The sequence below is a fragment of the Capra hircus genome, chromosome 10 (genome assembly GCF_001704415.2).
Source record: "Capra hircus breed San Clemente chromosome 10, ASM170441v1, whole genome shotgun sequence".
Classification (NCBI taxonomy): Eukaryota; Metazoa; Chordata; class Mammalia; order Artiodactyla; family Bovidae; genus Capra; species Capra hircus.
The window spans coordinates 23,494,751-23,507,153 of NC_030817.1; the positions used below are offsets into that span (position 1 = coordinate 23,494,751).

At 43.3% G+C, this 12,403-nt stretch overlaps 1 protein-coding gene across 1 annotated transcript in view; it reads left to right on the forward strand.

Moving 5' to 3' along the window:
- ZFYVE26 (zinc finger FYVE-type containing 26) overlaps positions 1-12,403 on the forward strand; it is a 67,340-nt gene that overhangs the window by 30,771 nt on the left and 24,166 nt on the right. Inside the window, exons 22-27 of the mRNA XM_005686007.3 lie at positions 1,165-1,361; positions 5,119-5,223; positions 6,897-7,019; positions 7,406-7,582; positions 8,882-9,128; positions 9,986-10,084. Of these exons, the coding sequence (XP_005686064.2) occupies positions 1,165-1,361; positions 5,119-5,223; positions 6,897-7,019; positions 7,406-7,582; positions 8,882-9,128; positions 9,986-10,084 (948 nt within the window). The remainder of the gene's footprint in view (positions 1-1,164; positions 1,362-5,118; positions 5,224-6,896; positions 7,020-7,405; positions 7,583-8,881; positions 9,129-9,985; positions 10,085-12,403) is intronic.

Consider the following 12,403-nt stretch of genomic DNA (forward strand, 5'->3'; position numbering starts at 1 on the left):
GGTAAAGAACTCACCTGCCAGGGAGGGGGATTCAGGATGGGGAACACGTGTACACCCGTGGCGGATTCATGTTGATGTATGGCGAAACCAATACAATATTGTAAAGTAGTTAGCCTCCAATTAAAATGAATAAATTTATATTAAAAAAAAAAACTTACCTGCCAATGCAGGAGGCACTGGTTAAATCCATAATCCAGGAAGATCCCACCTGCTGGCAGAACCCAACAGAGCCCACGGGGCCACAACTATTGAGGTGGTCAACTGTGCTCTAGAGCCCACCGTAATGAGAAGTCTGCACACTGCAGCTAGAAAGTTGCCCCTGTTCACTGCCACTAGAGAAAGCCTGAGCAGTGACAAAGACCCAGTGCACTCAAGAGTAAATAAATAAATGATTTTTTAAAATTATTTAAAACACACATACACAGGGGCCTGTTAGTCAACTCCTACTATAAAATCTCCCCAGGAGACTGACTCACCTCTTACCCAGAGGTGAGAGTGATGACCTTCAGCCTTCCACTAGGGAGAGCAAGAGCCAGGCAGGCTGTGGGTGGGGGCCTTGGCTTCTCTAATGAAAGGAGAAAATCCTCCTTTGAGAAGGTGGAGAAATCCATGACCAGCTCCAAGGTCTTAATGGCTTAGAGTCTGTTTCAGCTCTGTAATGTGGGAGTGTGAGAGAGAGCTTCTAAGTAAAAACAACAGTAAGAAAAAAAAAAAAAACTAGTTTGCCTGCAATAACTTTCAAGTCGTAATGTAGGAAGCAGCGTGGAAATTACAGGGAAAACCAAAAGTTCTGTAGACAAGTTGAGTCTGAAACGGTGCTGTGTATGCAGCTTGCCAAACCATGGAGCTCCTCATCTGTTCTTCTGTCTTCTCTCTTTTCATTCTTTCTCCCTTTTTTCCTTCCTTTCTCCTCTTCTTTCCTCCTCCTCCTCTCGCTTCAGAAACTCCCATGACTTTGATTTCATTTGCATAACAAGAAACAAAATATAGCATCTGTCCTCATCATAGAATTGTTCCAAGTATAAAAACTAATTCAGGTCAGATGGATCTTCAGGATCCTCCCAACTCCTATTTTGTGAAACTGAACACAGCCCTTCTCTTAAGAAGTAACCTGGACTCTTGAGCTCCCATGCCAGGCTTGCTGAACATCTTTTTGTCTTGTAGACAAAGAAGGTTGGCAGTACCTGTTTGCTGTGAAGGATGCATGTCTGAGAAGTCAGCTAACACTGCACTTTGTGGACCGGTGGCCCCTGAAGTGGTGCCTGGAGATCCTGGCCTACTGCCTTTCAGACGCAGCTGTCCAAGATGAGCTGGAGTGTGAGCTACGGAGAAAGCTCGCGGAGCTACAGGTGTATCAGAAGGTATAGGACCTGGGATCAAGAGAAGGGAAATAGGCTTCTTACCCTGTTACCAGCTCCAGCCTGTTCTCATGTGATGGTGGATTTTAAGAAACAAAATCTAGGCCTGGCTATTCCTCTGTATCTAGCTTCTGTTCTTAGGTGAATATCGATAGGGTCTCTTATCTGGTTTCCATTTTATTGACTCCTATGATTTTAAATATATATGTGTCAGATGAGGATTAAAAATCATAAGATTAACACTGGAATGAGGCTCTACAGTCTGAAAAGCATCTTTTTTATGTGTAGGCATACCTTTTTTTTTTTGCTGCACTTTGCTTTTTTGCACTTTGCAGATACTACATTTTTTTTACAAATTGAAGGTCTGTGGCAACCCTGCGTTGAGTGTCTATTGGCACCATTTGTCCAATAGCATTTACTCTCTTCATGTCTCTATCACATTTTGAGAATTCTCAAACTTTTTCTCAAACTTTTTGAGTATTTCAAACTTTCTCATTATTATTATATTTGTTATGATGATCTGTGATCAGTGAACTCTGATGTTGCTATCACAAAAAGATTACACCTGGATGAAGGCTCAAATGCTAAAAAAAAAAAGCATTTTTTAGCGATAAAATATTTAATTAAGGCATGTGCATTTTTCAGACAATGCACAATTTAAAGACTACAGTATAGTGTAAACATAACTTTATTTGCACTGGGAAGCCAAACAATTCGTGTGTCTCACTTTATTATAATATTCACTTTGTTGTGGTCTGGAACTGAACCCGCAGTATCTCCAAGGGATCCCCGTATATTTGAGCTTTGTGTATATTTTATGTATGTGGTGTCTTTTTGTTGGCGGTCAAGAGTTTTTATAGAATTTAACCTCTGTCTTCTTTAAAGATTAAACTTCAGTTAAATTTCAGTGTTGCTGTTGTTCAGTCACCTAGTCGTGTCTGACGCTGTGTGACCCCATGGGCTGCAACCCACCAGGCTTCCCTGTCCTTTAGGGGAGTTTGCTCAAATTCATGTCCATTGAGTCAGTGATGCTATCTAACCATCTCACGTTCTGCCACCCCCTTCTCTTTTTTGCCTTCAATCTTTCACAGCATCAGAGTCTTTTCCAGTGAGTTGGCTCTTCACATTAGGTGGCCAAAGTATTGGAGCTTCAGCATCAGTCCTTCCAAGTGATGATTCAGGATTAATTTCCTTTAGAATTGACTGATTTGATCTCCTTGCAGTTCAAGGGACTCTGAGGAGTCTTCTCCAGTACCACAATTCAAAAACCAATTTGTTGGCACTCAGCCTTCCTTATGATCCAGTTCTCACTTCTGTACCTGACTACTGGAAAAACCATAGCTTTGATTCTACAGACCTTTGCTGGCAAAGTGATGTCTCTGCTTTTTAATATGCTGTCTAGGTTGGTCATGGCTTTTCTTCCACGGAGCAAGCATCTTTTAATTTCATGGCTACAGTCACTGTCCACAGTGATTTTGGAGACTAGGAAGATAAACTCTGTCACTGCTTCCACCTTTTTCCTTTCTATTTGCCATGAAGTGATGGGACCGGATGCTATAATCTTCGTTTTTTGAATGTTGAGTTTTAAGTCAGCTTTTTTACTCTGCTCTTTCATCTTCATCAACAGGCGTTTTAGTTCCTTTTCACTTTCTGTCATTTATAGTGGTATCATCTGCATATCTGAGGTTGTTGATATTTCTCCCAGCAATCTTGATTCCAGCTTGTGATCCATCCAGCTCAGCATTTTACATGATGTACTCTGCTTAACTTGTCATACTCCTTTTACAATTTTTAACCAGTCTATTGTTTCATGTCCAATTCTAACTGTTGCTTCTTAACCCACATACAGGTTTCTTAGGAGACAGGTAAGATGGTCTGGTATTCCCATCTCTTTAAGAATTTTGCCTTCTTTCACTTCTTTTTCTTGGGGATGGTTTTGGCCACCATCTCCTGTACAGTGTTAACAAACCTCTGTACATAGTTCTTTAGGCACTCTGTCTAACAGATCTAATCCCTTGAATCTATTTGTCACCTCTACTGTATAATCATAAGGGATTTTATTTAGGTCATACCTGAATGACCTAGTGATTTTCCTGACTTTCTTCAATTTAAGCCTGAATTTTGCAGTAAGGGGCTCATGATCTGAGCCACAGTCAGCTCCCAGTCTTGTTTTTGCTGACTGTAGAGTTTCTCCATCTTCAGCTGCCAAGAACATAATCTGATTTTGGTACTGACCATTTGGTGATGTCCATATGTAGAGTCATCTCTTGGGTTGTTGGGAAATGGTGTTTACTAAGACTAGTGTGTTCTCTTGGCAAAGCTCTGTTAGCCTTTGTCCAGATTCATTTTGTACTCCAAGGCCAAACTTGCCTGTTCCTCCAGGTATCTCTTGCCTTCCTATTTTTGCATTCCAATCCACTATGATGAAAAGGACACCTTTTTTTGGTGTTAGCTGTAGAAGGTCTTATAGGTCTTGATAGAGCCAGTCAACTTCAGCTTCTTCAGTATTAGTGATTGGGGCTTAGACTTAGATTACTATGATATTGAGTGGTTTGCCTTGGAAACAAACTGAGACCATTCTGTCGTTTTTGAAACAGCGCCCAAGTACTGCATTTCAGATTCTTTTGTTGACTATGAGGGCTACTCCATTTCTTGTAAGAAATTGTTGCCCACAGTAGTAGATATAATGGTCATCTGAATTAAATTGACCCATTCCCGTCTGTTTTAGTTGGCTGATTCCTAAGATGTCAGTGTTCACTCATGCCATCGCCTGCTTGATCATGTCCAATCTACCTTGCTTTAGGACCTAACATTTCAGGTTCCTGTGCAGTATTGCTGTATACAGCACTGGACTTTACTTTCATCACCAGACACATCCACAGTTAAGCATCGTTTCAACTTTGGCCCAGCCACTTCATTCTTTCTGAATCTATTAGCAATTGCCCTCTACTCCTCCCTTGTAGCATATTGTATACCTTCTGATCTGGGAGACTCATCTTCTAGTGTCATATCTTTTTGCCGTTTCATACTGTTCATGGGGTTCTCAAGGCAAAAATTTCCTCGGGGTTTGCCATTTCCTCCTTCACTGGATCATGTTTTATGAGAACTCTTCACTGTAACAATAGCCATTTTGAAAGGGATAACTGAAAGTGAAAATTCACTTTCAGTTCAACCTTTCAAGGGAAAGGTTCTTATGATGTATGTGTTATATTCAAGATCAAGAAGCTTAGGGAGATAGATTTACATGATACAGCTACATAACAAGTATACATATATGCTAATCTTTCCAAGTGTACTGGTAGCCAGAGTCCAGAGCCCAACCAGGGAAAGTGAAAATGGCAAGTGAGAAAGATTTTCTTTCCACTCTTCCTCAGCAGTTTTCATGCTGAGCTAAAATGCTGCCTGAAGGGTGATCCCACAGAGCATTCAAGCCAGAAGAATAACCTGGATAGAGTTTTGAGATGAAGGAGCAAGGGACAAGTGACCCCAGGAAACTGAACAAGCTGCAAAGGACAGAAGCCTCCGAGAACTGTCCGACAATTGTGGCCTCCCCACTCCAAATCTTGGCTCCCTGGTTATACTTGCCAAATCGGTTCACTCATCTCTCCAAACACTCTGTCCCATTGGTTCTCATTCCCTCTCTCTCCTGGCAAGTTTGGTGCAGAGACCTGGGGATGGCCCATCCCTGGAAACTCCAATGACTTGTTCCTGGACAGAGAAACTACAGTGTGGTTTGATAGCTTTTCTTGTCTTTCCTTAGATTCTAGGTTTGCAGTCTACCCCCGTGTGGTGTGACTGGCAGGCCCTGAGGAACTGTTGTGCTGAGGACCCATCGACTGTCATGAACCTGATTCTGGAAGCCAAGGTACCATTTTCCCGGGTACTATTCTCCTTCCTCCTCTTTCTAGATTTGCCCCTCCTTAGCCAGTTAGGTAGACTCCTTTCCATATGTCAAGGTTCACATTTTTTTCTATAATTACATAACACTCTTTTTTCTCTCTTTTATGCGTGTGAAACTTACCAACATTCAGAGAAGTGTAAAGAATGAGACAGTTAATGCTTTTGAACCATCACCCTTGTTTTCATACATGAAATTTCCTACACTGTCCACAGTAGGTACAGAATACATACCCAGTGCGAAACCGGTGCCTCATGAGGCATGAGCATCCTCACCTTTACTAAGATGTTACCACATTGTTCTAGCCCAGTTATTCTCCCACTCACAGTCCCTATTGCTCCATCTTCTTGGCAATTTTGGCATTGTCCAGCTTTTTACTTTCTGCCAATAAGATGGAATCTCATCATTGTTTTAATTTACCTTGTCATGATTACTAATGACCTTAGCTACCTTTCCGTGTGTTTGTTGGACACTGAATGCAGAGTAAATTTTTTCTTTACCCTTTAAGAAGCTGCTATATATCATAGATCAAAATGTAGATGTATTTATTCAGGTGCTGACTCATCCAGGAAACCTTTATTGACCACTGTCCTAGATAGTGGTGAAACAAAAGTCATTAAGCTTAGCCTTTGCCGTTGCCTTTGTGCAACTCATTATTTTGGGGAGGGGGTGAACAGGGCAAGGATGGGAGGCAATGTGAGACATATCCCTAGGTGACTGTGATATACCAAGTGACAAGAGCAAGCCCAGACTGTGGTGGTGTATAGGCAGGGCATCTAATGTAGCCTGAGAGACAAGGGAACATCCTGAAGAAGGTGGCCCCAGGCAGAGATGTGGGGAGAGGCTTCCACATGCCACCATAGAATACTCAGATGTAGCTCTGAGAATCCCACTGTCAAACTTTAATCCAGAGTTCACAAATTGGGGGTGGGGATGCAGGGAGTAACAGGGGCTGATATCAATGGAATCCAACACCAACGTGTTTATTTGGCCTGTGCAGTAGTGGTCTGCAGAATTTTTAGCTTTTCATATTGATTTCATTGCCAGCATTGGAAAATAGGGAGATTTTTCCATTTTAAAAAAAAAATGTTTTTGTAATTTTTTTTTCCGGCCATGCCGCAAAGCATGTGAGAGGTATCTTAGTTCCCTGAAGAGGAATTGAACCCATGTCCGCTGCAGTGAAAGTATGGAGTCTTAACCACTGGACCACCAAGGAAGCCCTAAAAATTTTTTTGAAAATTTTTAAGCTCTGGCAGCACTGGGCCTGCACAGTCATATGGCAACAGTCAGAGTAGGTTCTGTCTCCTTGGACAGTCCTCTCAGTCTTCCCCACTTCCTTAGTATCTTCCCGGCACTGACACCAAGTGTTAGTGGCTGTATGTCATCTGTTTCTTTTTTATAGTCGAGCTAAGAAGAAAAGGACATCTTTAGCTGCCTACTTGCACCATTTTCAGAACTTACCTTGCCAATTCTAGTCCTTTATGATCCCACTTTAATCCCACAATGAAGTTCCCATCAACACTTCCCAAGCTGTCCTGGGGCTTTGGCAGATTCAGGACTGCTGAGAAAAACCAGGCAAGAGTTGAATGAGTGACAAGGCCAGAATTTTAAAGGAGTTGAAGGCATGTGTTTCCTTCCAGGAGTATGAGCTGTGTGAGGAGTGGGGCTGCCTTTATCCTATTCCAAGAGAACATTTAATCAACCTACATCAGAAGCATCTCCTCCACCTTCTAGAAAGAGGAGATCATGAAAAGGCTCTGCAGGTAAGCCTCCAATCTTCCCAGTTTTCTTTGGGGAGGGATGCGAAGGTTGGTCGAATTGGATGGCTCTGTTCCTACTGGATCCCATTCAGAGCACTCACAGTCTCAGATCTGCTCCTCCATGAGCTGGTTATAGTCACCCTGCCTGTAAGTGCCAGCTCTGCATTAGGTGCCAGGTGGGCAGCTGGGTCCAAGATCCTGCTGATCCCTGGTCCTGTCAAAGTCATCATTTGTGAAGCTAAGGGGTGGTGGGAAAAAAAAAATGAGTGCAGCGAAAGGGTTAATCCAAAGTGAATAAACTGAAAGGTTCTGTTCTCAAACAAAACAAGGCTGGACTAAGAGTTCTTCTACAGGCCTCACCTTTCTCCTCTACCTTTCTCCTGCAACAGCTTCTACAAAGAATTCCCGACCCCACCATGTGCCTTGAGGTCACAGAGCAGTCCCTCGACCAGCACCCTAGCTTGGCCACTTCTCACTTCTTGGCCAACTACCTCACCACCCACTTCTATGGAGAACTGACCGCTGACCGACACCGTGAAATCCAGGCACTGTACATGGGATCCAAGGTCAGGAGGAGAAGGGGCTGTCAGGAAAGCATGATGTTCCAGCTCCCACTTCAGGACTTGCTCTTCCAGGCACCTGCCTTCCTTGACCTGTGCTATACAAAATCTTGACCCTAATAGCCCACCGTATCCCTTAGAACTTAGTGTTGCCTACTGCTCTGCCTCCAAAGTGAATTTTACAGTCCTCCTAAGTTCTCTTTAAGCTTTGCCTGACATCTACTATATCAAGGCTTCTAAATTCTGACTATGAATTAAAATCACCTGGACTTTCTAAAAATAGCAGTAGTTGACCCACATGCTAGAGTAATTAAAACTGAACTTTTTGGGACAGGGCCTGCCTGTTTTCCAGAACAATTCTGATGTGAGGATTTAAAACTACCTACTGCTTTGAATCCTTAAAACTACTCTGTGTAAAGGAAAGGGGTCAGTTGTTTTTGCAGTGGGATAACAAGTCCTTACCCTTGATGTGCAACCTAGTAGAGGAAATTATAAGCTAATTTCAGTGGAGTAGTGTTTAGGAAAAGATAAAGTCTTCTAACTCTCTGATAATGATTGTGATTGCCTGTCATGCTGTCCCCTGAGTATAGAATGCGCCGCATGAATAGAACCAGAGGTGGTAGAGCCATGAACATGACCACCAGCCTACTTGCTAAGAGTTCAACCACGTAAAATGACCCTAAAGAGGATACACCTGTGTTTCTTTTTTGGATGTACTGTGCCTGAGTGGAATCTTTGAAGACTGGCTGTGATCAGAGCCAGTGAACATATTTCAAGCCCAGTGATAACAACCCCTAGGAAGAATTTAGAGTCATCATTCACCTGTAGGACCCTGGATGTGCCAGGTTTAGTCCACCTCATATTGCTCAGTCTAGCAAAGCTTCAGAAGGACAGAATGGTGACCTTAAGGATCAGGCAGAGGTCAGTCATGCCTGGTTGGTCTAGGCTGGGGTTAAGGAGACCAGCACCTGTGAGCCAAATCCAGTCCTCTGCCTGCATTTATAAATCATGTTTTATTGAAACACAAGCATGTACACTCATTTACCAGTTGAGTAGTTGCCACAAAGACCCTTATGGCCTATAAAGTCGGAAATATTTACTGTCTGAACCTTTCCAGAGAAAGTTCCCCTCATCTTGATTGCCACCTGGAGGATTTAGCCAGGAGTCCAGCCTTACTTCCTTTCTAAAAGACTCCCAGCCAGCTGGCCAAGAGCCCATTGGCCCCTTCCCACTTCCCCATGAGAATCTTGACTTCTGAAATTCATATGCTGTTTCCTTCACACTGGGGCTCTACCCCACTCCCAGGTCCTGCTGACCCTGCCCGAGCAGCACCGGGCCAGCTACTCCCACCTGTCCTCTAACCCCCTGCTCATGCTGGAGCAGCTGCTCATGAACATGAAAGTGGATTGGGCCACCGTGGCCGTGCAGACTCTGCGCCAGCTGCTGGCCGGCCAGGAGACTGGCTTCACTATGGATGAAGTGAACTCCCTGCTTTCCAGATACGCAGGAAAAGCCCTGGATTTCCCATACCCTCTGCGGGAGAAATGCTCAGGTAATGGCCAGCATTCTCAGTGGGAGTTCTACGTGGAGAAGGAAATACTGTGCTCCATCCTTAGTTTTCATTTCTCCTCTTTTATGATTTTGAGTTGATAGGCAATGGCAACCCACTCCAGTACTCTTGCCTGGAAAATCCCATGGACGGAGGAGCCTGGTAGGCTACAGTCCATGGGGTCGCACAGAGTTGGACACGACTGAAGCGACTTAGCAGTAGCAGCAGCAGAGAATGAGAGGATACGCTTCAGGAGAGAGAGCTCTTTTGTATAGGCGAGATCTCAGTCTTGGAGGAAGTGGCAGGCTAACCTGAATGAAATGATAGTAGATAACCGCCATGTGCGTAATAACATAAAGGTTCAGAAAACAAACATGCTGAGAGTGGTGTCTAGCCTTGGTGCAGTGGGCTCTTAAGTGCCATCATTTTGACTTGAGGACTATTCCCAGGGTCACATCAGACGTCACTAGTATGTGAGCTGACTCAGTCTCTAATAGAATGAAGAAAATGAAATAAAATGAGGGCTAATGTTCCCAGCCATCTTTATTTTTTTTTTCTTACTCTCTACCCTCCAGGACCATCACTTAAATATCTTCCGCTTCCCTCCGGACATCTTTAGATTTCTTTTGTAAAACCCTAGTGTCTGCATTGTTCATCTCACATGCCTAACACAGTTTGTTTATTGAGGCACCTGAGAAGCATGCCTATGGCCGTCCTGGACATCCTTCTGTCATTCTTTGCATACCTGGTAGCATCACGGGATGACAGCGAAACCAACAGGGCTTTGAACTAAATTCCTAGAAAAGCAAGTAAGGTTTGTTCATGGTAGAATGATCTGTCAACATTTTCCTTCCCTGCAGACTCTGTGATTCACCTCCAGGAGATTGTCAGTCAGGCTTCAGACCTCGAGACCTTGTCTAGGTCACCATCAGCCGAGTTCTCTTCTGCTACTGCTCCTGGTAAGAATGAGTTCTGAGAGTTACCCATTTTTCAGTTCAGTCTTGCCTTGCTCTGACTTTCTGATTCTTTTGCTGCTTTTTTCATTTCCGGTCACAACATTCTTATTAGTTTTGTTGATCTGTTCCAGCTTTGTATATCCCAGAAAACTCAACATATGAATGATTCTTATTACTTGCGATAGTGTATCTATGAAGATTCCACAAACAATGAATTAGCAAATACTGAACCATTGCTCCTAGGGAAAATATGCTTGTATGTGTGTGGATGCTTGTTCATATTCATACGTGTGTATATATATATATATGTATTTGTATATACATATACACACATTTCACATACGTTATAATCCCAAACTGGAAATAGTTCATCCCAGTAGATTCTATTTTCCTTATTGTACAAAGGAGAAAAAGAGGCTCAGAGTGTTAGAGTGACTTGCCTGAAGCCACCCCATCCACGAGTGCATATTGAGCATCTGGGATTCAGACCCTGTCCAGCCATCCCCGGAAGTGAGCTGCTCGCACTCCCTGCCGCGCTGTCCTCTGCTGGCTCCCTTCTCTGGTCTGCTCTGTAAGAGAGCTGAAATAAGGAAGCAAAACATGACCTTATTCAACCGTAGATGAGAACCTGCATAATAACAAGCCTGCAATTCAAATTATTCACCACTCTGTATGTGTCTACAAAAGCAATGCAAATACTGATTTTGAAGTTAAGAGTAGATTTTAACAAGTAGGCAACTTCACAAATATGGAATCTACCAATGAGGAGGATCGCCTTGTTTAGTTGCCATGTTCATTCTGACCCTGTCCTACAGGTAGTTATTTATGCCTGTCACCCACACAGGGTGCAAGGTCTTTGAAGTCTCCTGCCATTTCTCCGTCACCCCTTTGCACCACCCCTCCACTCCAACCTCCTGACTTTTGCCCAGTGACCTGCACTCAGAAGAGGCTCAGCAAGTGTTTGTTTTGCCAACAGTCAGGAGAACAGTCTCCTGGGGAGAGGTCAACAATCCCTCTTCTTTTGGACACTGCTAAGCGTCACTGTGTTTCCAGTTCTCTTTTTCTGTGACCTGCCAACATCGTTCTGCTAGGTACCATACCATCCTTCTCCTTAGATGCCATAAAGCAAAGTGGCATTTTGTGGCCCAACTTTGAGAAGGAGCCATGCTTCAGGATAATCAGCAGACCTGACGGAAGGGCTCAGGTATATAGGGATATGAGCAGCTGCACAAATCTGCATAAGGCAGCCTGAGCAGCTTTGGTGTACTTAATTTTTTCTTTATTTTTTATTATAAAAAGTTTCCAGTACACAAAAGTAGAGAGAATAGTGTACTGAAGTGTCACGTACCTATTAGTTGCAATATTTATCATCTGAGTTTGACCATTCTTGTTCATCTGTACCCCTGTCCCTCTACTGGATTATTCTGAAACAGATCCTAGACATCATACCATTTTGTTCATAAATAAAACAGTGTCTATCTCGGGAGTTCCCTGGTGGTCTAATGGTTAGGGTTCAGGGCTTTCATAGCTATGGCTTGGGTTCAGTCCCTGGTCAGCGAACTGAGATCCCACAAGCTGCATGGCATGGCCCCCCAAGCCCCGCCCCCCAAAACAGTGTATATCTCTGAAAGGTAAAGACATGTATAAAACGAAACCATAGCATCATTCTCATACCTAAAACCAGATTAATGATTCCTTATTATTATAAACTATCCAGTAATCTCATGAGGAATTTTTTTAGAATTGGTATTTCTAGAATCAAGATGTAAATAATGTCCACACATGACATTTGACTAAACTCTCTCTTAGTGACAATCTCTCTTAATCAGTAGGTTTCCGTACCCTCTTTTTTCCTCTACCTCTTTTTTATTTGTGCAAGAAACTGGTTCACTTGTCCCATAGAGCTTCCCACACTCTGGATTTTGTTGACTGTCACCCTGTGGTAATTTGAGTCTCCGTCCCCTATGTTTCCAGTACCCTGTAGATAGATCTAGAAGCTCAGTGTTTTTTGGCTAGTCTATTTGATAGGCGGTCTTGTGCCTTCCATCAGGAAATGCACAATGCTTTTTTTCTTTAAATCACCAAGTTCAGAAACATGACATATTTATTTATCTGGCTGTGCCAGGTCTTAGTTGTGGCATGTGGCATCCAGTTCCCTGACCGAGAACTGAACCCAGGCCCCCTGCATTGGGAGCGAAGAGTCTTAGCCACTGGCCCACCAGGGAAGTCCCACACAATGCTCTTTTGGCAATCAGCCATCGATGATCATTAATTGGAGCTGTGATATCAGGAGGCTTTGTAAAATGGTACAATTCTAATTCT